A 22,552-nucleotide genomic window follows, 5' to 3' on the forward strand; every position below is an offset into this window, starting at 1 on the left:
CACCGGTGTTTCACTGATCGTGAGGCACTGCTCTGTGTCTTGTACAGCATCTAAATTACTTAGATCTAATAAGTTCGACATATGTAAATTATTACCGTTTGGTGATTGCTGATGTGTTACGAAATCAGAATCATTATGTAATATCAAATCATCAAATTTCTGTACATCAATCGAGTCAATTGAGTGTAATAGGTTTATGCCACGGCCATCCTCTAATTCTTGTCCTACATATTCTTCAATCGCCAGAGTGCCCAAAATATCTGGTATCTGTGCTGCTGCAATGGGCTTATTATTGGCCAATTCTTTCTCGACTGCTGCGTCGGGCTCATTGTTGGGTAAATCTTTTTCAATTGCTGCGTCGGGCTCATTGTTAGGCAAATCTGCTTCGGCTGCTGTGTCGGGCTCATCGTTGGGCAAATCTTTTTCTATTGTTGCATTGTGCTCATTGTTGGGAAAATCTTCGTCGATTGCTGTGTCCAGCTCATCGTTGAAGAAATCTTTTTCTATTGTTGCGTCGGGCTCGTTGTTGAGCAAATCTTCTTCGATTGCTGTGTCCAGCTCATCGTTGGGCAAATCTTCATCGACTCCTACGTCGGGTTCATTGTTGGGCAATTTTTCATTGAATAATTCTTTTGTCTCAGTTTGGTCTTGTATTCTAGTAACTTGTTTTTTTGTTCTACGAATCGCATTGTAAACAATAGGTGTTTTGAGTTTTTCCACACTCCTGACTAATGGTTTCTTCGATTTCTTCATATTTTTAGATTTATTCTGTTCCTTTTGAAGAGTGGAGAATTCATCCACCTTGTCAACAGGTTCTGCATTTTCTAATTTTTCAGCCAACGCTAACAGATATTCCTTATCGTCTGTAACAAAAAAAAAAAAAATTCAGACCACTACTGAAATATATTAAAAATCAACTCCCGGTGACCAATACGGATCGATTTTCAGATTCAACACTTCTGACTAAGAAAATCAATTTTTAGCCATTTTTTAGCAAGCTTTACTGGGGCCTTTTTTACAAGGAAACCTTTGTTCAAAAATTTTATCATAAAAAATCGTCAAAAAATCGCATGCGCCCGGTAGCGGCGACCGGCTGCAACAATTTTTTCCTAGTCTTTGGTTGAAGTTGCCCGCGATTCGGAGAGGCCAGCGATTCAAACTTAAGGTAGAAGCGTGGTTTGGTGTAACACGTAGTTGCACGCGTTCGAGCTTAGAATGGTCTTGTGACTTGAAATTGAAATCAAAATGTTGAGTTTAATCAAATATTCCGACGGCTCCTACGATGTCTGCCCTACGAAGAACATTCGTAGAATGGGTTCGTCGTGTACCGTGAAATATCGTTCAACAAGATATGCGGTAGAGTTTATTTCTTCAGGCGGTGAGTACAACTGATCAATATTTCGTATACGATAATTTTACAAATCGTTACAGATTTCCTTGCTGAGTAGAGTTAGTGATAATTTGACACAGCACGTATCTGTAATTAATCTATTGATAGCTGAAAATTGTAATATCGTAACCTGACTAAACCTCGCACCACGTTGACGATTTTTTATGATAAAGTTTTTGAACAAAGGTTTACTTGTGAAAAAAGGCCCCAGTGAAGCTTGCTAAAAAATGGCTAAAAATTGATTTTCTTAGTCAGAAGTGTTGAATCTAAAAATCGATCCGTATTGGTCACCGGGAGTTATTTTTTAATATATTTCAGTAGTGGTCTGAATTTTTTTTTTTTTTTTTGTTACAGACGATAAGGAATATCTGTTAGCGTTGGCTGAAAAATTAGAAAATGCAGAACCAATGCAGGAGAAAGTTGAGCTCGGGTGCGTGCTAGTAAAAATATTCTTTTGTAGAGGATGATCGCGGGCAGCGCGTCGGGTCCTATTTTGTTTTTGGTTTTTTTGGTGTGAATTAGCGGTTATGATTAGTACAGCGACTAGCGCACGTAGGCCGTAGAGGTCTTCTGGATCCATTCATTTTTTTTATTTATTGTTTTGTTTGCTCTTTATTTTTTTTTTTCTCAAGCTAAGCGTTTGCGTTTGGAATCGCGAGGAAAAACTTTCGCGGTATGGTTATTATTTTTATTTTTTCTGTATTATCGCTATTTGGAAATACATTGTCTAATTTTATTATAGCTTTGTGAAATAACTTGTTGGCGTACGTGTGACGTATCTCTCTTTACCCAAAATTTACCCCTCCCCTCTCCGCGGTACTGAGCTACCGAGTATATGGTCGCGGTATATCGTATTACCGATTTCGAGGCGTGTTGATCACGCCAGGCGCCCAACAAATTTCGCGGTATTGTTTCAGGTTCAGGGTACATCGTGGACGCCGATTTATTGTGCACGCGGTAAGTTCTCGGTCATCTTCTCTGAGTGACCGACGAGCGGCAAAAATCCACGTCACCATACCCAATCACTCACTGTGTGCCCGCGAGCTACTCCTGAATTGTCAGATTCACCGATACAGAATCAATTAACCCCGCTCTCGTAAATTGGTTACAAAATAACGCTCAACAATTAAAACCCCACTCGAACTTTTAACATCATGACTTCTTCAAGATTGAAGAAATTAAAAACTAGAGACACCCGCTCTCGGTAAGGTAAACGCCTAAATTCCACCTCGTCACGATCGCAATGCCTAGCCACTTAACGCAGTAACAACTTGAAGTCAAAACTCCTTTTAGTCGCAATTATCTTAGAAATAACGGTTAAAAATTCTTTGTCGCTTTATCCAAAATAACACCTTACATGAGGTCGACTTCAATTTCAGTATCGCTCTATATCGCATAAATTGTCTGAACTCCTCTGCAACGACACCCCCCCCCAACCAAACAAACGAATCAATCACCTTTCTATCTTCCCGCAAAAATTTAGCTCAACACTTCCCTTCCTTCACTCACAACCAATCAGGTCAATAGTAAAACTTTAAAAATCATACTTTCGCCAAAATTCAGTAAGTCGCACGCCAAAATCTCCCAGCCAAGTCAAGTATCGCATGGAATTTCAATCACATCCTACCTATCGCAACTATCTCTAACAGCTCTAACAGTCATCTAGTCACATGCAAAAGTAAGTAGTCAACATAGTGGTTTCCGAATGGCAAAGAACCTCCTCGGTCCCCCGCAAGGAGGGGGGAGTTGTGATGTGGTATTTCGTACCGCGTCACATGGTTTAATTATCGCGCTTCCCTACGTACGGAATATCGCTAAAAATAACGAAAGCACGTCTGAGGCCAATACTCCAAAACGAACGACTAGTTATCTTCAAGTGAAACTCTCTTTATCAAGCTAATTCTATTCTATTTTCTAATTTTGTAACACTCTATGAGAACCATCTACGAGACTTCCGCTCCAAGATACCAGAACACTGCCCGACAGGGGTCACGTACCAGCTCAACACCGACCACCACCGACTACAGACGAACGAATAACGCTGAAACCACTCCTGATGGATGCCTATCTATATTGTCAACAGGGTCGTGCGTGATACACAAACAGCACCTCTAACTATCCAAGACTTATCGGCCAGGAGCCGAACCACGAATCAATGTTTCTACCGCTCGGATGCATCGCCAGACGGCGTACAGAGCTGTGCGTCAAAAACACAACTAAGCCTCCCGTCGACGATACTTATCAGCCTGGAGCTGAACCGACACTAACATCCACTAAGTCGTTGTCTATCAAATAGAGGACGGTTTTCTCTTCACGAACCGTCCTATCGAAGGACTGCGGCGTGGAATAGGCTAATGATATGCTGACTACGTGGATCTGGTGGATCTAGTGTGGGGATCCGGGCTGAGGGCCATCACCACCAGATCGTTCCGGCATGAGGGCTTCAATGAGCGAGGGCCGGGATGCAGCGCCGACGAAATAGCTACAACGGGGAGTACCAGTAAAGCAAGGAGTGAGTTACAGTCGGTCGCAAGTCCAAAGGACCGGTGACGTAATATTGCCGCACACCTCAATATCGCAACACATGAGCAGTACGACCTCCCCGCTCACCAACGATACCGCACAGCTGAACGAAAACATCTCTGACCACCTTTCGACGTCCCGATACCGCGATACCCGTTGTCGAGGGAGAAGAAAAACAAGCGGCGAGGGATTATTGCCGCCTACCTGTAGACCAGACCTACGCGACCTGCTGGCCCAATTAGAATAACGCAAAGGCCCTAGGGGTATAAGCATAGTGAATTTGCCCTTGAAAGATATGAGCACGATACTGAGAGGATTCTTAGGTACTAATAAGATAATAAGATCCTGAAAGTTTCAGATCTCTAACCCAATTGGTTATTGAGAAGAAGCAAAATGTATGAAAATCGGAAAAAATGAATATTCTCAGGAATGCGAGAATCGATTGATTTTAATTTGTGATATGTTTTGGGGGCTGATGGTAGCTTTGAGGAATAAAAATATAAACTATATCGGTTGATAAGAACCTCAAAAATAATGGCACTTTTGTTTTAATTTTGATTTTTCATTATGATGCGATTCTGGTACAATTACGAAACCATTTTTTTCGAATTCCTCATCAATTTTTCTACGAGTATACGAACTTTTAAGATCGTAAAAGAAGATACGCCATATTACAAAAAAATAAAAATCATTTTTTATGCAAATATTCACTTTATATGGTAAAAAAAAAAGTACCACTGTGTAAACCATTTACGATTTGCACAACTGATGGATACATAGTTGATATGTTGGGACCGTATTACGCTAACCAAAATGATGCTACTATAATGCGGAATTTTATAGATAATCCTGATGGCATACGTCATTTATTGAAACCTGGCGATGCATTTGTGGTTGATTGTGGATTCCGTGATGTTAAAGAATACTTAGAAAGTAAAAATTATAAAGTATTAATGCCAGCACTTAAGGGAAAACGAAATCAAGTAACAACAGCTGAGTCCAACGCTTCAAGATATGTTACTAAAATTCGTTGGCCCGTAGAAGCAACTCATGGGATGTTAAAACAAAAATATCATTTAGTCGATCAAAGAATTAACAAAATGCTTCCCAGAATTGGAAGTTTTTTCAAAATTGCCTCATTTCTACATAATACGTACAGTAAGCGTCTTACTTCCGACTCAGAGTTTTTGGATGAAGTCGTTGAGACAATGAAATCACAAAATAATGTAGAAATCACGTCAGCTAACAAAGTTCAACAAGATGGCTGGCAACGTAAAAAACTGCCGTTTCAAACGATTTCATCTGAAGTTCTAGAAGACTTTCCAGAAATGACTAAAAGAGATCTGCGAATTTTTTTTACCGGTTCCTACCAATTGAAGCAGGCTGTGTCGTATTTAGCAGAAATGCTTGATGAAACAGGTAATCTTACTATTCAATACGTAAAAGACCAGTCAAACATACTCAAAGCTCAAGTTCAATCCCGTCATATCAATAAGAAGGTTTATAGATGTTTTATTGAGTATAAAAAAAATGTTATTGGTCCCAAAAGTATATTTAGGCATAGTTGTGAGTGTGCAAATGGTCTTAGAACAATTGGATGTTGCTCTCACGTTGCTGCTATTGTTTATTATTTGTCTCACGGAAGATATTTGACAAAGATTCTGAGGCCTGCTGAAACACTAAGCAAATTATTTGATACAGACAATGTTTCACCTGTGATTGAAGATGATAGTGATGAAGACTGATAAAATAAGACATAACATTTTTTTTTTGTATATTAAAGATATATCTTTCAAAAATTTGTTGTTATTTTTTTATAATTTACGAACTAAAATCTGTTTCTTATGTTATAAGTGTGAAATGTTTATCATATTTTCGTTTATTTTCATTCATATTTAATGATTCAGGTCTTTATTTAGAAATGACAATTTCAAATGAATTACAAAAATATATGTTAGCGAGGAAAATAAAGATTCAAGCTTAAAATACATAAATAAAGTAAATATTTGCATGAAAAATTATTTTTATTTTTTTGTAATATGGCGTACCTTTTTTTAAGATCTTAAAAGTTCGTATACTCGTAGAAAAATGGATGAGGAATTCGAAAAAAATGGTTTCGTAATTGTACCAGAATCGCATCATAATGAAAAATCAAAATTAAAACAAAAGTGTCATTATTTTCGAGGTTCTTATTAACCGATATAGTTTAATATTTTTTTTCCTCAAAGCTACCATCGGCCCCCAAAACATATCAAAAATTCAAATCAATCGATTCACGCATTCCTGAGAATATTCATTTTTTCCGATTTTCATACATTTTGCTTTTTTTCAATAACCAATTGGGTTAGAGATCTGAAACTTTCAGGAGCTTATTATCTTATTAGTACCTAAGAATCCTCTCAGTATCGTGCTCATATCTTTCAAGGGCAAATTCACTATGCTATGCTATCACTATTATACCCCTAGGGCCTTTGAGGAAGAATCACGTGACAGCAGCACGACGAAAATCAGGATCATAGCTCGTCTCGACACTCGACGTTCAGTTTTCACTCTAAAAAGATGTGCTATCGATATATCGTACAGCTATTACTATCCCTTTTATCGTAAATTCAGTTTCTCGCTTTTGTTACCGCATCTTCTGTACCTGTTATATCTTCTTTTTACGTAAGTGAGGTTCCTTTCCTATTTTGTGAAGCCACGAAATTACTTGCCATACATACAGAGGGTGGTTTGGAGTGATTACGAGACAGTTAACGTTGACGGAATAAGTCAGAATCGGAGTTTTTTCACGGTAGCTTAAATCGGTAGGAAAGGACGTTAAATTTCCACGACAGCTCGGAACGGTAGAACTGAAGTAAACTTTTGACGATAGCTTAAAAAGAAATGAAGTTAAGTGTTTGAGGATAAATCAGACGGTAGAAATAAGGTGGAATTTAGACAATGACTCGAACGGTGAAGGTAGAGTCAAGTTTTCCGATAGCTTAGCGTTGCGAAAACGAAGTTAGATCTTTACGGTAGGTTGACTGTAGCTGAAGACGGTAGGGACGGCAGAGGCGGTAGAGGCGGTAGAATCGGGAGAGGCGGTAGGATCGGTAGAGGCGGTAGAATCGATGGAGGCGGTAGATACGGTAGTATTATTAATTTCGGTAGGTGAAGAACAAGGTCTGACAATTTGTTCGAGCGAGGTTCCGGGCTCTACTGTGGGTCTGGGTTCCGAGGATGCCCTTGCGCGCGGTTCCCCTGATAGTTTTCCGCACACCGGGTACATGTGGCTCGGGTGTATCCTGTCAACTCGCACGTGAAGCAAAATTTCGTGCGTGGCGCGGTGCACTGTCGCTGATGATGTCCGGGTTGCTGGCAATTGTAACATGCAAATCTAGGACGTGTGCGTGCAGTTATTTGTTCTGTAGTCGGTAGAAATGGATTGGAGTCGGCAGATGAAGCGGTAGAAGTTACAGGCGAGTTAACCTTACTCGGGTTTTCATTCTGGCGGTAGTCATTCCGGTTGCTGCTATGATTCCTCGGTGGTCGTTGATCATAACGCGTGTGAGGTCTAGGATCCGGGGCTTTTCTATTAACGTTCGAGTTTGATCGGTTTTCTTGAATAGACGTTAAATACGCAGCATTAACGTTATCCTTTGGTTCATCCTCTAGATTTAGGTTGGCTCACGCGAATCGCGATTGACGGGAGTTAGCGCGTGTTCCGCGATATGCTAGATCCGGTAGCAGTGAGTTTTCGGGAGTCGGTGGTGCTTGGTATTTATTACTTGCCGTAAAACTCATCTCCAATTGTCGGGCGGTATCCTATAAATCATCAAGATCTTCGAGATCTCTCCGTTTTATCAACACTTGAAAACGCGGTGGCAGGTTTCGATAGGCATTGTCCATCTCTTCGTCGTGGGAGAATCCGGGACTTAATCGATCAAAATACGCACGCATATATGTGAGGTAATCGGCGACTGGCTCATTTTCGCCCTGCGTACGGTTGCGGATCTCTTCACGCAATGTTAACTGTAAATTTGGATCACCGAACCTATAACGCCAAGCGTGTTCGAAATCGGAGAAACTGTGCCACTGGGGTCGTTTACTGCGGAACCAGTACAAAAAAGCTACTCCAGAAAGAAAAAACGGGAGACTGTTAAGGATGTCATTATCGCGTGAATTAAATAAGGTTTTACCCTCCTCTATCCGCGTTAAGAAGGCTTTCGAATCTTCATTACGCGATCCTGCAAATTTCAAATTCCATTTTCGCATAACCTCGTATGCGGCGAGTGTATTTGGGGTGTTGTTATTGAAACGCGGCGGTTGAGCTGTCGGGAATGAGTCGAAAGGTTGTCGCGGCGTGTTTATGATGGAACGGGGTAGCTTCGCGATGCGGGGTAAAGCTAGGCGGTATCGGGAGGTGTTCTCGCGCAGTGTTTACAATATGCGTCCGGTGTTCCAGAGGACCTCTGATATCGATAGCCGGAGCGCTGTTTTGGTTTGACGATAAATCATGCGTATTACCGGGAGAAGTATTATTTAACGACAGATTATTTTCCGTGCTTACTCCGATTTCATGCGTCGATTGTGGGCTTTGTCTTTCGTCCGTCGGTATTTGTGAAGACGATGTGCCGGCTTCGGCATCAAGCGTCGTTTTATCGGAAGTAGCGGGATCAGTCATTTCTCCGCGAGAAATTCGGTAGAATCGGATTAAACGATCTCGTAAGGTCGGTTAAGTTCCTTCTGCCGATAATGCACGCTGTCTTAGCTCGTAACGTAATTCCGCTGCAGTTAATAAATATATCCACGAGTCCTTTACAGACGGCAACGAAGGCATGTATTATTGTTTGCGATTCACAATACTGCTTGTAGCGAACACGGTTGAGCGAGCGACATACACACGGCTGATCCTGGGTGTCAAAAAGCGGTCACGAGCAAGAAATACGGTCTCACTCATGAGTTGTCAACAACTATAGCGGGCGATAGAAAAAATTGTTATGGGCCGCGCGCTGCTCTCCGCGAACAATGCGTCGCGTCGGCTAGAAGTAATACTCGCGAGGGATTATTCCGTCGACGTAATAATATCTGTAATCCGGGATGTTCAGTCCGCTGAATATTTTAGTATTTTGGGTCGATTGGTCATTCAATATCAACTGTTTTTCAAGTACTACTTGAATCTTTGTGTTAGAAACTGACTGAGTAAAAGCGGGAAGAGGTTTCTTTTGTTAACAATAATTTCTCTCTTTCTCTCTCTCTCTCAAGTTTTTAACTGAATTATTAACTGGAATTTTTCTGTAACTGGCCTTTTGTGGCCCCACGTTGGGCGCCAATTTGTTACGCTTAATGCGTTACCCTCGGATGAGGACTTACCGTTGACACTCTGGCGCGATTCTCCACTTATTCAAAATATCAAACTATAACAAAATCAATTATGTTGGGCGCCAGACGCGTTAGCGTCGATTTTCAAGCAATAATACGAATCAATAAAAATAACACAAAACCGTACAAAAAGAATAAATAGAGAACCCGTTGTATGGCTGGTTAGGCTCAGGTACGCACACGTACAACCCGGTAGAGTGGCGGTATTCAAGGCAGCTAACAGTAATTACAGAATTAAAGAAGATAACGAAATAAAGAATAAACTCACGTCAAAAGGAAAATGAACAGGTCGATCGGTCATATATTGTCGAGAAGTTCACATGGTTATACACATGGTTATATAACAAATATTTCATACTGCCGAAAATTATACAAGAATCTCATTCTGTACCTTAGTCGTGATCTAACGCGTCTCAATTCCAGAACCTGAATTCACTTCCAATTCCGTTAATGAAAAATTCTCGAAAAGTTTGTGAATAAAAAAATGACCTGCCAAATCCTGTGAATATCCATCATAAATAAATGATAAAAAAATAAATAAATCTCGCTCAGCTAATTACTAAAATATTGAAAAAACAAACGGAATTGGCGAGATCGTCATGCGGTACCTTTATACTTGTAAGTTTCCAATAACGCCGAGTGCAAAAATTAACGAAAGTTTTGAAGAAATTTCACGAATCGATGTGAACGAATATGAAAAAAAGAAACAAGTAACACGTCCATACATATATGTATATCCGTTTCGCAGGGTGACCGCAAAAAGTGAATTCAATTAATAAAGCCCCTGCAGATGTCAAGTGGTGGGCATTAGTTCAACCAAATCTATGCATCCGTACGTGAGGGGGGTCTGAAAAATCCCGATCATAGTTGTATCGTTCGAAACACCAAGGAGAGTGTCGTAAAGCACCCCTGGCAGTAAGTCTGTATCGCAGGGTATTTGGCGTAGCCGGTTACCCGGCCTTCCGCAGAGGGGTGAATTAATAGTGGACAAAGGACACGAGGAATATCGTAGCGCCTACGGCAGGCCTCCACGAGCGCCTCCCCAAGCCCTTGGAAACCCCACACCGTACCCTCTGGAATAGAAGCGATTCGACAGAAATGTGTCCTCGAAAGGCGGCGTCAGTCCCCCATCCCTGTTAAAATAAGAAGGGGGAAAATAGCAGCGGACTAGACGCCTCCGAACCTTGGGGTTTATATCTTCCCCGCATAGAATCGAGTCCTCAGTATCGACGAAAGTTTGGAAAAGACGAGTAGTTAGTGAACAAGTGACTCGCGTCAAATCCAGTTGGACAGAATCGGCTCTTCGGTATCACCGAGAGTTTGTAAGAGCGCGATAGTTGGCGAAACATCGAATCGGTGCGATTCTTGTCGAGAGGCAACAAGATGGATGGAAACCCAAAAGTAGACCACATCTTCCGTCCGTGGGACGTAGAGTGTAAAACCGAGACGTCGCCGATCCAAGTGAACGTCAAGTGCGACCTGATATATGGTAATCAAGTTCTCCCCTCGCCGTCAAGTTCAGTTTCCGTTTCCGGGAGAAGTTCCAGTGCCACCGTCGAGAGCAATGGTTCCCAAGGTCGAGAGAACGACAATCTTACGAAGCTGTCGAGCCTCGTCGATCGGGCGATCCCAAGCACATCGACAACCGATGGTTCCGTTGACGCCAGCAGTGAAATCGTATATTTGCCAAACAGTTATTTCATCCACGATCACCCGTCAGCATCGTGCTCGGCTCTCGATCCAGCACATCCGGCCAATTACCCCTTCGGGATCCTTCCCGTTTCCCAGTGGCAATGGACCCTGCCTTGATCACCAGAAACTCATCGCTTGGCAGGAACATATGGCGGCATGCAAGCGGTTGGAGTATCAAAGACATTTAGCTATCGAAGAGGCAGCGAGGGCGCTACAAAATCACAAGACTCTTGTTAAACAGAGCAAGAAACTAAGGCCGAAGAAGTTTCCTTGCCCCCACTGCAACGTCGCGTTCAGTAACAACGGTCAACTCAAAGGACACATACGGATCCACACCGGTGAGTTTCGAAACGCTTTTTTTCGTTAGGTACCATAACGATCGGTCAACTTTTTTCCAAGACTCTTACTTTCGACAGTTACGTACTTACTTCTCCCTTACAACATACACTTGTCAGCTGTATTCTGAACATGCTGAACGAGCCTTATCCTTTTGTGAAGTGTTCGGTAGACCAGAAGAGTCAGTCATGAAAGACCCTTGAATCCCGATTTAAATCCTAAAGAAATAAACTTTCGGTTCACCCATCGAGAACCTTAGTTGGTCAGACCTCGAGTAATCATAGAATTGAAAACAAAATGCAGAATCTATTGGTAGTGTTCGTTGATAGATTGAACGATTCGATCGCTGAGGTTTTTATATCTCCGATCTTGACCATTCAGCACAAGTTTTAGTTTGCGAGTCAAACTTGATCGTCACATGGTTGAGACAGGCAAATAAAATGGTATCGACAGAGGTAGTTAATAAAATAAGCAATCGTCGTTCACAATAATTTCGGTAGAATGGCAGTGAACGGTAGCTTTAGAACGAGAGACGGCAGTTAACAGAGAAAAATGAACGTAGGTTGGGAGATGCAATATAATGCAAGAATTTACTTAAAACCACACGTCACTGGGCGACGTGATCTTACCCAAGGTGCAAATGACGGTACGAAAATTATTATTCTGTCAATTACAAACGAGAGAACTTTACTGCAATCGGTACAAAGCAACGTAACGATAGTTCGGTAGATAATACCACGAATTTACCATAGATTATAACCAGTACGAGAGATTGACAGTCATTAAGAATTTACGAAGTCGGCAAACGATCGACTAGATAGCTTTCGGTAGAATTATTCATAAACAATAGAATCAATAATTTATAATTATTACGGACCTGAGGAATTAACCAATGAATTCCTGAACATAACTTTTGAGAGAATACAAAATACAAAATTATGAGAGAGTGAGAATTTCGGAGAGTTTACAAAATAAAGAAATATACTAAATACACCGCAGTACAAAAGAATAATTTGCAGATTGTGAAACGTATATAATTTTTGAAAAACTGGTAAATTCGAAAAATTAACGACGGAGCCAGGAATCGAACCTGGTATCTAGCGATGCTTTACCGGAGCCTTACTCCACTAGACCACCAAGCCAAATCGCTAGATACCAGGTTCGATTCCTGGCTCCGTCGTTAATTTTTCGAATTTACCAGTTTTTCAAAAATTATATACGTTTCACAAAATGAATATTGCCTCGTGATTAATATTAATATTGATGATGCATATCCGCATTTCAATATTAGACGATCCGCATTTCAATATTAGACGGTCATTGACTGTCTTACGAGCTTCGCACCAAGAAGCGTAAGATCCCAAAATGTAAACACACTTACAGACATTCTTACAGTTGTGCTCGAAGAGGAAGAACACTTTCTATATTCAAATAATTTGCAGAACCTAATTTAACAAGGTACAGAGAAATGAATAACATGCAAAAATAATATAAAATTGCCAATAGCAATAAAAAAGGTGCGGTATTATCTAGGGGCTGTTTCCTCGCTCGGTTGTACTCCAGGGAACTCGATACATGATACAATAAGCACAAAAATAAATAAAAATATAATAAGCAATAACAGAAACAAAATATGAAGCACACTACTATTACAAAAGAGTACGAAATGAAATGTAAATCCAATAGGGCTCAAAATACGATAGAAAGTACAGAAGCAGGCTAATAGTAATTGACGAATAATCAGAAAATTCATAAATACAAAGAAATAATTATTCGGCAGGTCGCTCAGACACAAAAATATGTAATTACTGAAATCATGCAATCGCACGGCGGCTTACTGCAACTCTAAGCCGTGGACCATGATTCACACAAAGTCGATGAATACCATAAGGGGACCCGGTGGTCTAGAAATTTCAAAAAATCGATTTTTTTTTTCGATGTTTCGAAAGTATAGTATCTTAAGAATATACTGTGAAATTTTCATGCGGAAATTCCCAATATTATAGTTTCTACAGCCCATTTCAGGTAGAGAGCGGTCCGCGCGCTCCTAACGGGTTCAGCACTCGGAGCGCGGCAGCTGTCTCGACCCTTCTCCGCATTTTACCTTTTCATTTGTAACCGAATACAACATAATCCCTTCGGAATACAAAAGTTCGGCAGGGCCCGGCCGAAACGTCGATTATCATGTTCACGTTTTACAAATTATTAAACGTCTTCTCCTAACCGGAATTTCGACTAATTTCATCTTTAATCTACCTCCTGGTCACGAACTTCTCTTATAAATTCACTGCATCGAAACGGCTTCGTGGACGTCTCGTACCACCGTGATTCTACTTCATACCGCACATTCAATCTGAGATCACCTTCCTCTACAAATCAGTCACAAACAAAGAAGATCTGGAACTACCGGAAGAAACTAGCACATATCAAAAACCGTAAAGTTTTCCTTCTTAAATGCCGTCAATTTGGTATTATTCCAAACTTTTTACAATTTAAAATCAAAAACCTACAACATTTAACAAAGGAAAAAACCTTCATCAAAGCATTACGCTTCTTACAACACAAGTGTCTATCGCTCGAAATTAAAACCTGTTATCGACATGAAAGGCTTCTAATCCAAGAACTAAGTCATAATGTTAACATTTTCTTTTCGAACCAATTTACTAACTTAGATTATAAAAATTTCAACTTGGATATAGAGAAGGCCAATCATTTATTTAATGCCATTAAGACTGATAATATTAAAAAATTGAACAAACTTAAGTCTATACAGACTCCTAAAGAATTTCACACTAACAATTGGTTAGTTAACTTATCTAAGACAGAGTTACCTTCTGAAATCAAGGATACCTTATCACTCGGTCCGAATAATGGTTTACCATATAATAATATAAAGTTACCTATTGATGATATTGTAAGTAGTGTAGAATTAGCTCTCATCAACAAAAGTGGAATCACCAAAGATAAAGTAAGATCAAATATTAGCCACCTCATTGGCAACAGACTTGGCTAACATCCTCCCAAATCTCACGTTCAAATAACTTCCAAAGTAAAACAAACCAAAGAATTTTTAAAACAAAATTACCACCTAGTAGTCACCGATGCCGACAAAGTCAACATTACAGTCGTCATGGATAAGATGGAGTTTGAACAAAAATGCCAAGATATTCTTAATGACTCTAGTACTTATACTCTTATCTCTCGTGATCCCACCATTAAAATACAAAAACAAGTCAATGATATGATAAGCCTATGGCAACAGAAAAAATTTATAGATTCCAATTCTGTTAAAAACTTCAAAACTTACAACTCTCTTCCCCCCAAAATATATTTCCTACCTAAAATTCATAAAGAAAATGTACCTCTCAGACCAATTGTTTGTAACATCAATTCTCCCACCTACAAAATTTCACGATTTTGCTCTTGTGTTCTATCTAACATAACAGGTACATCCAACTATCACATCAAGGAGACTTGGTCTTTTGTAAACAAAATCAGGAAAACACCAATCCCTCCTGAACACCTGTTAGTATCCTTAGATGTCAAATCACTGTTTACCAACATTCCAACCAATTTAGCAATATCTATAATCAGTAAAAACTGGCCGAACTTGAAATCTCACACCAACATTAATAAAAAAGAATTCCTCACAGCCATTAAACTTTGTTTAGATTCATGCTATTTCGCTTACAAAGATAAATTCTACCAACAAATTTTTGGCGTAGCAATGGGCTCACCAATTAGCCTAGTAGTAGCGAATTTAGTACTTGAACATTTTCAAAAAAAAATCATTTCACATCTTCCGTTTAGCCTCCCTTCTTACTATCGATACGTAGACGATATTATAACGTGTGTCAAGAAGGAAAACCTACAACTCCTTCTGACTAAGTTTAACAATTTTCACCCACGTATACAGTTCACCTTTGAGTTGGAAAAAGATGGTAAAATCAGTTTTCTTGACACTATGGTTATCAACCATAATGACACTATAATTTTAGATTGGCATCACAAACCAACCTGGTCTGGAAGATACATTCACTTTAATTCATATCATCCCATTCAACATAAAAAATCTGTCGCCATATCCTTATTCGATCGCTGCCTTAGAATTTCAAACCCTCAATTTCTTAAAAAAAATTCAAAACTTGTCGAAACAACTCTCATATCTAATGGCTACCCTTTAAAATTCATTAATGATATCAAAAAGTATAGAGTGGATAAAATGTACAACTCGATTGATTGGAATTTAGACTCCAACAATCAAACTAATGTTAAGGACAAATTTAAAAACTATATCTCTATACCGTATATTGAAAATCTGTCTAGCCAAATCAAAAGAATTCTGAATGACGAGGGTATTGAAATTACTTTTAGAATATCTAATAGTACCAAACTTTCTCTGTTTTCTCATCTTAAATCTGTAACTCGTAGTTTAGAGAAAATTAACTGTGTATACAAAATACCATGTCGAGACTGTAGCAAGAGTTATATTGGACAAACGTCACAACATCTAAAAAATAGAATTTTTGGCCATCGCTCTAATATTAAATGCCATGTCACTGATAGATGCGCTTTAGCAGAACACTCCCTAAGTCTGGGGCACAATTTCGATTTCAACAACTCTATAACCCTAGCTACAGAACCGAACTGGTATAAACGTATCATTAAGGAAATGATTCATATCTTTAAGAACAAAAGGAACTCTGTTAACAAACGTACTGATATTGAACATCTTAGCCACTTATACTCTAACATTCTCTAGTTTTCAAATTTTGGCACCCTTTGCTCCGATTGGTCATCTGCCTTTAAAATCCATGACATTCGAACATAGATCAATATCACACGTGATCAACATAGATTTACGGATCGATTCCCGCTAACCTTCACTTCCGTCCGAAATGCTGAACTATTAGTAACACCTAAGCATGTCCTGGTCGTCAATTTTTAAATTTTTCCTGAGGATGGTCGGCAGGGCCCAGCCGAAACGTCGATTATTATGTTCACGTTCTACAAATTATTAAACGTCTTCTCCTGACCGGAATTTCGACTAATTTCATCTTCTAAAACATTATATTAACACCAATCACAAATAATTACATAAATAATAACAAAAATAATTATAACTTATAGTCACCTAAATCAACAACAATGTCGGTTTTGACGATCGGGAATGTACGCTTAGTTAACAGTGATGAAAAAGAATAATTTACAATATATTTTACAGAGCATTCACTATGACGCTAGTGGATGTCTCGAGCGCCTGTCAATCACTCCCCTCTCTCCCGAGGCGGTGACTCCGCGATGGTCACTCTTGGTTATCCTGTCCGTAACCCGTTCAGGGTGTTTGTTGTTTTTCATGGATAAGTTTGGGTAAAGAGGCCACAAACTTACATCTGTACCTCAAACTTGAAACTCATTTATCTCGAAACGACTTTTTTCGGCACGGCGGGGGTGAAAATAAAAAAACTATCCAACCGAATGACTTGAAATTTGGATATGTTGTTCACAACATGTATGGCTATCGTCGGAACTAGAATCTTAATTTTATTTAAATAATTTTCTATTGTTTACACTAAAAAACTAGTGAAAAAAAACCCGATTTTACGAACTTTTTTTTTCAACGCCCGCCATTTTGTCAATTTTTCATTTTTTTGATTTGTTCTAGTTCCGACCATAACTGCACTCTTTCTGATTAAGAATGTCTGAATTTTTTGTTTCAGACGAGTAGAAGTCTCGAAATCACCTCCGCGGTCCGGATCCGATTTTTCGAGAGGGTCATCTTTAGCGGCATTTTTATGATAATGAATATTGTTTTTAAAAGGAAAGAAAATTTTTTTTGTATGATTAATAAACGTAGTAATAAGCTCGAAAAGTTAGAACATCGTTTTTTTTTATTTTTAATAGCAAAAAAATCATAACATTTTATCCACTAGTGACTAAAAAATTTCAGTCGTGTGTCCACGATTAAGGCACTTAATAGTATTTTTGTAAAAATAAATTGTTGTGCTGACAATATCAGCGGTGCACGTACATTATGGGTGGGTGTATGTAAGCCTTGGACTCGCCGAACGTTGAAAGTTTGTTGTTTTGAAATTACTTTGAAATAATTACTGTGTTCGCTCTGTTTCTCTTCGCGGTGTATCGCAAAGCGTGTTTACTGCTCAACTGTTGCTCGAGTTCTTCCTCTCACGGCTTTGTTGAAGACTCTATAGTTACTACAGTATTGTGTATAGATGTCTGTCCGCTGTGGTCTTTGCGGTCGTATGACTCGAGCAGCAGACAAAATTAAATGTACTGGTGATTGCGGCCTATCGTTTCATACTTCCTGTGGGATTGAGAAATTTGGATTTGACAGCACTCCCAATTGTACAACAAATTTCCGCTGCGACACCTGCACGATGAATCGTTGTACCACCTTACAACGCACGCCTCCAACTACAGCTAAGGCAACTACTCTAGACGATGTCATGCACCAACTACAATCGTCAAGCTCGTCAACCAACAAAAAACTCGAATCAATTCAGAGTTACCTTCTTGGTGTTGAACAAAATATTACCGAACTACAGAGTGATGTCTCTGATCTCAAGGCTACACAGGAAACCTTGTTAAATCGAATCTCCATTCTGGAGGAATATTCTAAGAACGCTAAGGTGGAATCCGCTGATTATCGAAATGAGAACCACTTGGTAAAGGCTCAAATTAATGAACTGTCGAGTCGTGTATCAACAATGGGCCTTCAATCTAGTAATCTTCTCTCTGCCGTCTCACCTAGTTCTTTGTATTCTTCCATAGAGATTACACTATCAGGTGTTCCTCTAACAGTCAACGATTCTGCTCAGGTGATCGTGGAAAGTTTTTCTGGATTTAGGTGTTCCGAATCTCCTCCATGACGTTCTCAAGATACGTAGTTTTAACAAAAATAACAATAAACGTAGCTCAGTCTTAGGTCAGAATAACCATGAACCTTCGACTTTCACTTCAATATCTACAACGAGCCATAACATAAATAGATCGTTCATTATTACTTTAAAATCCCATCAAGTCAGAGAGCATATAATCAATAAAAAACGACCAAAAAAAGAGTTGTCTCTCAAGGAAGTTTTTGGACTTGATCATCCGGGGATTGTATATTTAAACGAGTTTCTTCCACCGGCACTTTATAATCTCCTGCGTCTCACAAAATCACGTGCAGCTGAGCGAGGATACAGATACGTTTGGCACTGTTCGGAATCCATTTATGTTCGAAAGAATGATGAGCACGAATCCATCACCATTGTTACTGCAGCTGATCTTGATAAACTGATTTGACTTTCGCCGACAAAACTGACTCGTTCATCCCCCTCATCATATTCAAGGATTGCCCAACTCAAAGCAAAATCTGTACGCGGTCATATGGATATTATTCAGTCTACTTTTGCGAGTGGCGAATTCCATATTATTTCTGTGTGCGAAACGTGGCTCCACTTGTACGTCTCTGATAACTTGGTGCGTATTGACGGATATTTTCTCATTCATAATGAGCGAGAGGGCAAAGAGGGAGGAGTGGCCTGTTACATTCATAACTCCTTAAAGGCCCGAGTCTTAGCGTCCTCATCAAATAAGTTCTCTAATTCTCCTGAATATTTAATCATTGAAATTACTGGGCGCAACTCAGACAAGCTCGTCTTCGCATCAGTCTACAGGCAGTCGAAGGGACGGATGTTAGGACACTTCATTCAAGCCTTAACCAATGTTTCACATGCTTATAATAATATTATTATCGTAGATCTTAACTGTGATTTAGCTGTCAATAATTTTGAATCGATTTATCTTCGTCAATTAGCCTCTTCCCATTCACTTCATATTGTCGATTCTACCTCAACCCATCATACTGCTACATCCGATTCGTGGATTGATATATTTATTATTGATAATACGGATAAATTGAAATCTTATGTAAAGTCTATTACGCCGTTCATTGCAGGTCACGATCTCTTAGATCTTTGTTATGGTTTTGATACAGAACTATCAATGGATCGCACTATCCGGCGTCGAGCGTACCGTAAATTTAATGAGACGAGTTTTTGTGACTCGTTATTGAGTAATTTGAATCTTTCCTCGCAATTTCAATCCTAGGTTTAGTTTGAATTCTAGTTTTAATTCTGATGTATCATCAGAAGATATTAATTCAGCCGTTGATGAATTCTCATCTATATGCCTTAAATCTTTAAACGATCATGCACCATTGCAATCACTTAGCGTACGTCGGCCACCTGTACCAAGGCTTACTCAAGACTTGAGAAATTGTATAAAGCAGCGAAGCTATCTGTACACTCGTGCGCGAAGATCAAGAAGATTGTTAGATTCAGAAATTTTCAAGGAGTATAGAGACGAGCTTAAAAATGATCTATCACGAGCTTAAAAATTATCTATCACGAGCCAAAAATGAGTATTTGGCGCAAAAATTGTCCAGTATCACAGAGCCTGATAAACCGCGGAAGGAATTAGCTACTCTAGGACTGGTTAAGTCCTCCTTTTCATCACCGCATCATTTCTTCGGGTCTGACGAGCTCGATACTTTCTATTCAGCTATATCAAGCCAATTACCTCCCTGTCCATATCTAGAATTCCGAAAGTTAGGTTCGGCTGTTCAGTCAGATCGTCAGTCATTTCGCTTTGCTGAAATCTTGCCTACTCAGGTATGCGCACTGATTTCTCTCAACCGTGGTTCAGCATCGTCTTCAGCCGGTCCTGACGGTGTTTCGCTTTTCTCCGTAGTCAAGTCCCTCCGAGTTTCTTGCTCGCTGTTGACAAAAATTTTCAATCTTTCCCTGCAGACATCGACGTATCCGCAAAGTTGAAAAGAAGCTTATCTCCATCCACTATCTAAAATCAAATCACCTTTGTCACCATCAGACACGCGACCGATAGCTAATTTAAGTGAATTATCAAAAGTACTAGAACGTCTTGTGCACAAACAAATCGTTAATTGGCTTGATAATAACGGAGTTCTTGACCCACGTCAATCCGGATATCGAAGTGGGCACGCCACTCAGTGCTACTGCGCTTATGCGATAATACAGACGCAATATTGATGAAAGGCGGATAACTATTTCAATTTTATTCGATTTAAGTAAGGCGTTTGACACGGTACCTCATTTGCAACTACTTCTGAAACTCAAGAAAATAAGATTTTCGAATTCAGCACTTGATTGGATATTTTCTTACTTAACTGACAGAACACAAGCAGTTGTTGACGATCACGGTAATTGCTCTACCTGGTTACCCACAACATCGGGAGTCCCTCAAGGTTCTGTTCTGGGTCCTCTCCTTTTTCCACTCTTTATGAACGACATTGGAACAGTTTTTCGCCACTCGCAACACATAATATTTGCAGATGATACACAAATTTATCTTAGCTGTCTTCCATCGCAACTGAATGAAGGTCTTAGGCTGATAATATAATTGAAGATGTCTATGCTATTTCCAACTTTGCAGTTACCAATGGGCTAAAACTCAATATTAGCAAATCCAAGATTCTTATACTCGGTAGTAATTCCTATACGCGTAAACTGAACTTTTTGGAATTACTTCCAATCTCCTTCAATGGAGTAAATGTACCGTTTGTCAGTGAAGCAAGAAACTTGGGGTAATTATGCAAAGCGATCTGTCGTGGAGAATGCATGTTCAACAAATCTCCCAAAAGGTCCATTTTGCCATTTTTAAACTGAAATTTCACCGTAACGTGCTCTCTCGTGAATTACGGTCACTTCTAACTACGTCTCTTATTTTTACACTCCTAGATTATTGTTGTCCGGTCTATCACGATCTGACTGCAGAGCTGAACACAAAGCTTGAGCGCCTTATTAATTATTGTATACGTTTTATCTACGATTCGCAACGTGACACTCATATCACATCATACCGCCGTGAACTTGGTTGGCTCAGAGTTAAAACGCAACACCTCTATTTTCAAGATATTGCAATGTTCAATATTATTAGTCGTAGAGCACTGCAATAAATCCTCAATCTTTTCAGACCAGAAGATGATGTAGTAGAGCGTCCTGAGAGGAGACCAAGATCTGTGTTTGCGATACCAAGACATGGTACTACTGCCTACCGAGAGGCGTTCTCTCTTTCCGTTATCTATTTCTGGAACACTTTACCACTCTGTGTTACTTCTTCCCAAAATCTCGAAACTTTTAAGACTCGTCTTTATACGCACCTCTTTAATTATGTCGATTCGAGTCACTAACAGTTGTAACTAAATCAAATTACTAACAAGTAGTCACCAAATCGCCTGCGTTTCTCTACTATCTTCTATTGGTAATCGCAAAGTAATGTATTTGATTATATTTTATCTTCATTTTTGATTTACTTTGTATTATTTGTTATCAACTTATGTACAATTTTGCCAGAGGTATACCATGGCATAATATATTTATTAATCAATCAATGAATCTCTCCCTCTCTCCCTCCCTCCCGTTTTCTCTCCTTCCCTTTCTCTCTCCTCCCTTTCTCTCTCCTCCCTTTCTCTCTCCTTCCCTCCCTCCCTCCCTCCCTCCCTGCCTATCCATCCCTCGCTCTCTCCCTCTCTCTCTGATTGGCATGAACACCGGGGTGCAACAGGGCTTCATTCTGGGTCCGCTTCTTTTTATGCTTGTTCCTGGCTGACATTGAGTTCTATATTCGCTATGCGCAGCAGCTTGTATATGCTGATGATTTGCAAGTTTATCTTTCGTGTGTGCCTGGGGATTTGCACGGTTGCATTCAGCAACTTAACTGTGATATTTCGTCGATTTTTGAATGATCCCAGGTGAATGAGCTTAGCCACAATCCGGGTAAGACCAAGGCAATGATACTTGGCAGCAGGCGCTTCGTGAATGACATTGACTTTGACTCCTTACCGCGTCTGGGCACAGATTACATGCAAATTGAGTTCGTTGACTCGGCTCGAAACCTTGGCGTTACCATTGACTCGAAATTGTCCTTCTGTCAGCATGTAACGGGTGTGGTCTCCAGGTATTTTTCTTTACTCAGTATTTTTCCAGCTACACAAAATTCGAGGATTCTCTGATGAGGCTCTGAGGAGGCACCTGGTCAGTACTCTCATCTTTCCGTATATCAGCTACAGTGCGACCGTGCTCACTGGTGCAGGCGTGGCGCAGGACACCAGACTGCAGAGACTGATAAATAGGTGTACTCGCTATGTCTATGGAATCCCACGTGATCAGTCGGTGCCTGCGCACATCGCACGACTTGGATGGCTCT

General features: G+C 39.9%; 1 protein-coding gene across 1 annotated transcript; it reads left to right on the forward strand.

Moving 5' to 3' along the window:
- Window positions 1-10,657: 10,657 nt before the first annotated feature.
- Window positions 10,658-11,695, forward strand: LOC124178239. The gene is made up of 3 exons (XM_046561476.1): window positions 10,658-10,989; window positions 11,063-11,304; window positions 11,619-11,695. The coding sequence occupies exons 1-3, from the start codon at window positions 10,658-10,660 to the stop codon at window positions 11,693-11,695; spliced, it is 651 nt and encodes a 216-aa protein (XP_046417432.1).
- Window positions 11,696-22,552: the final 10,857 nt, after the last annotated feature.

The sequence above is a fragment of the Neodiprion fabricii genome, chromosome 3, assembly GCF_021155785.1.
Source record: "Neodiprion fabricii isolate iyNeoFabr1 chromosome 3, iyNeoFabr1.1, whole genome shotgun sequence".
NCBI lineage: Eukaryota > Metazoa > Arthropoda > Insecta > Hymenoptera > Diprionidae > Neodiprion > Neodiprion fabricii.

Excerpts from the sequence above, each read along its gene's own strand:
- LOC124178239 (XM_046561476.1), top strand. The coding sequence starts at position 10,658 with ATGGATGGAAACCCAAAAGTAGACCACATCTTCCGTCCGTGGGACGTA. Across the intron at positions 10,990-11,062 it reads TATTTCATCCACGATCACCC|TGGCAATGGACCCTGCCTTG; the intron begins GTCAGCATCGTG and ends CCCGTTTCCCAG. Across the intron at positions 11,305-11,618 it reads ACACATACGGATCCACACCG|TGTTCGTTGATAGATTGAAC; the intron begins GTGAGTTTCGAA and ends ATCTATTGGTAG.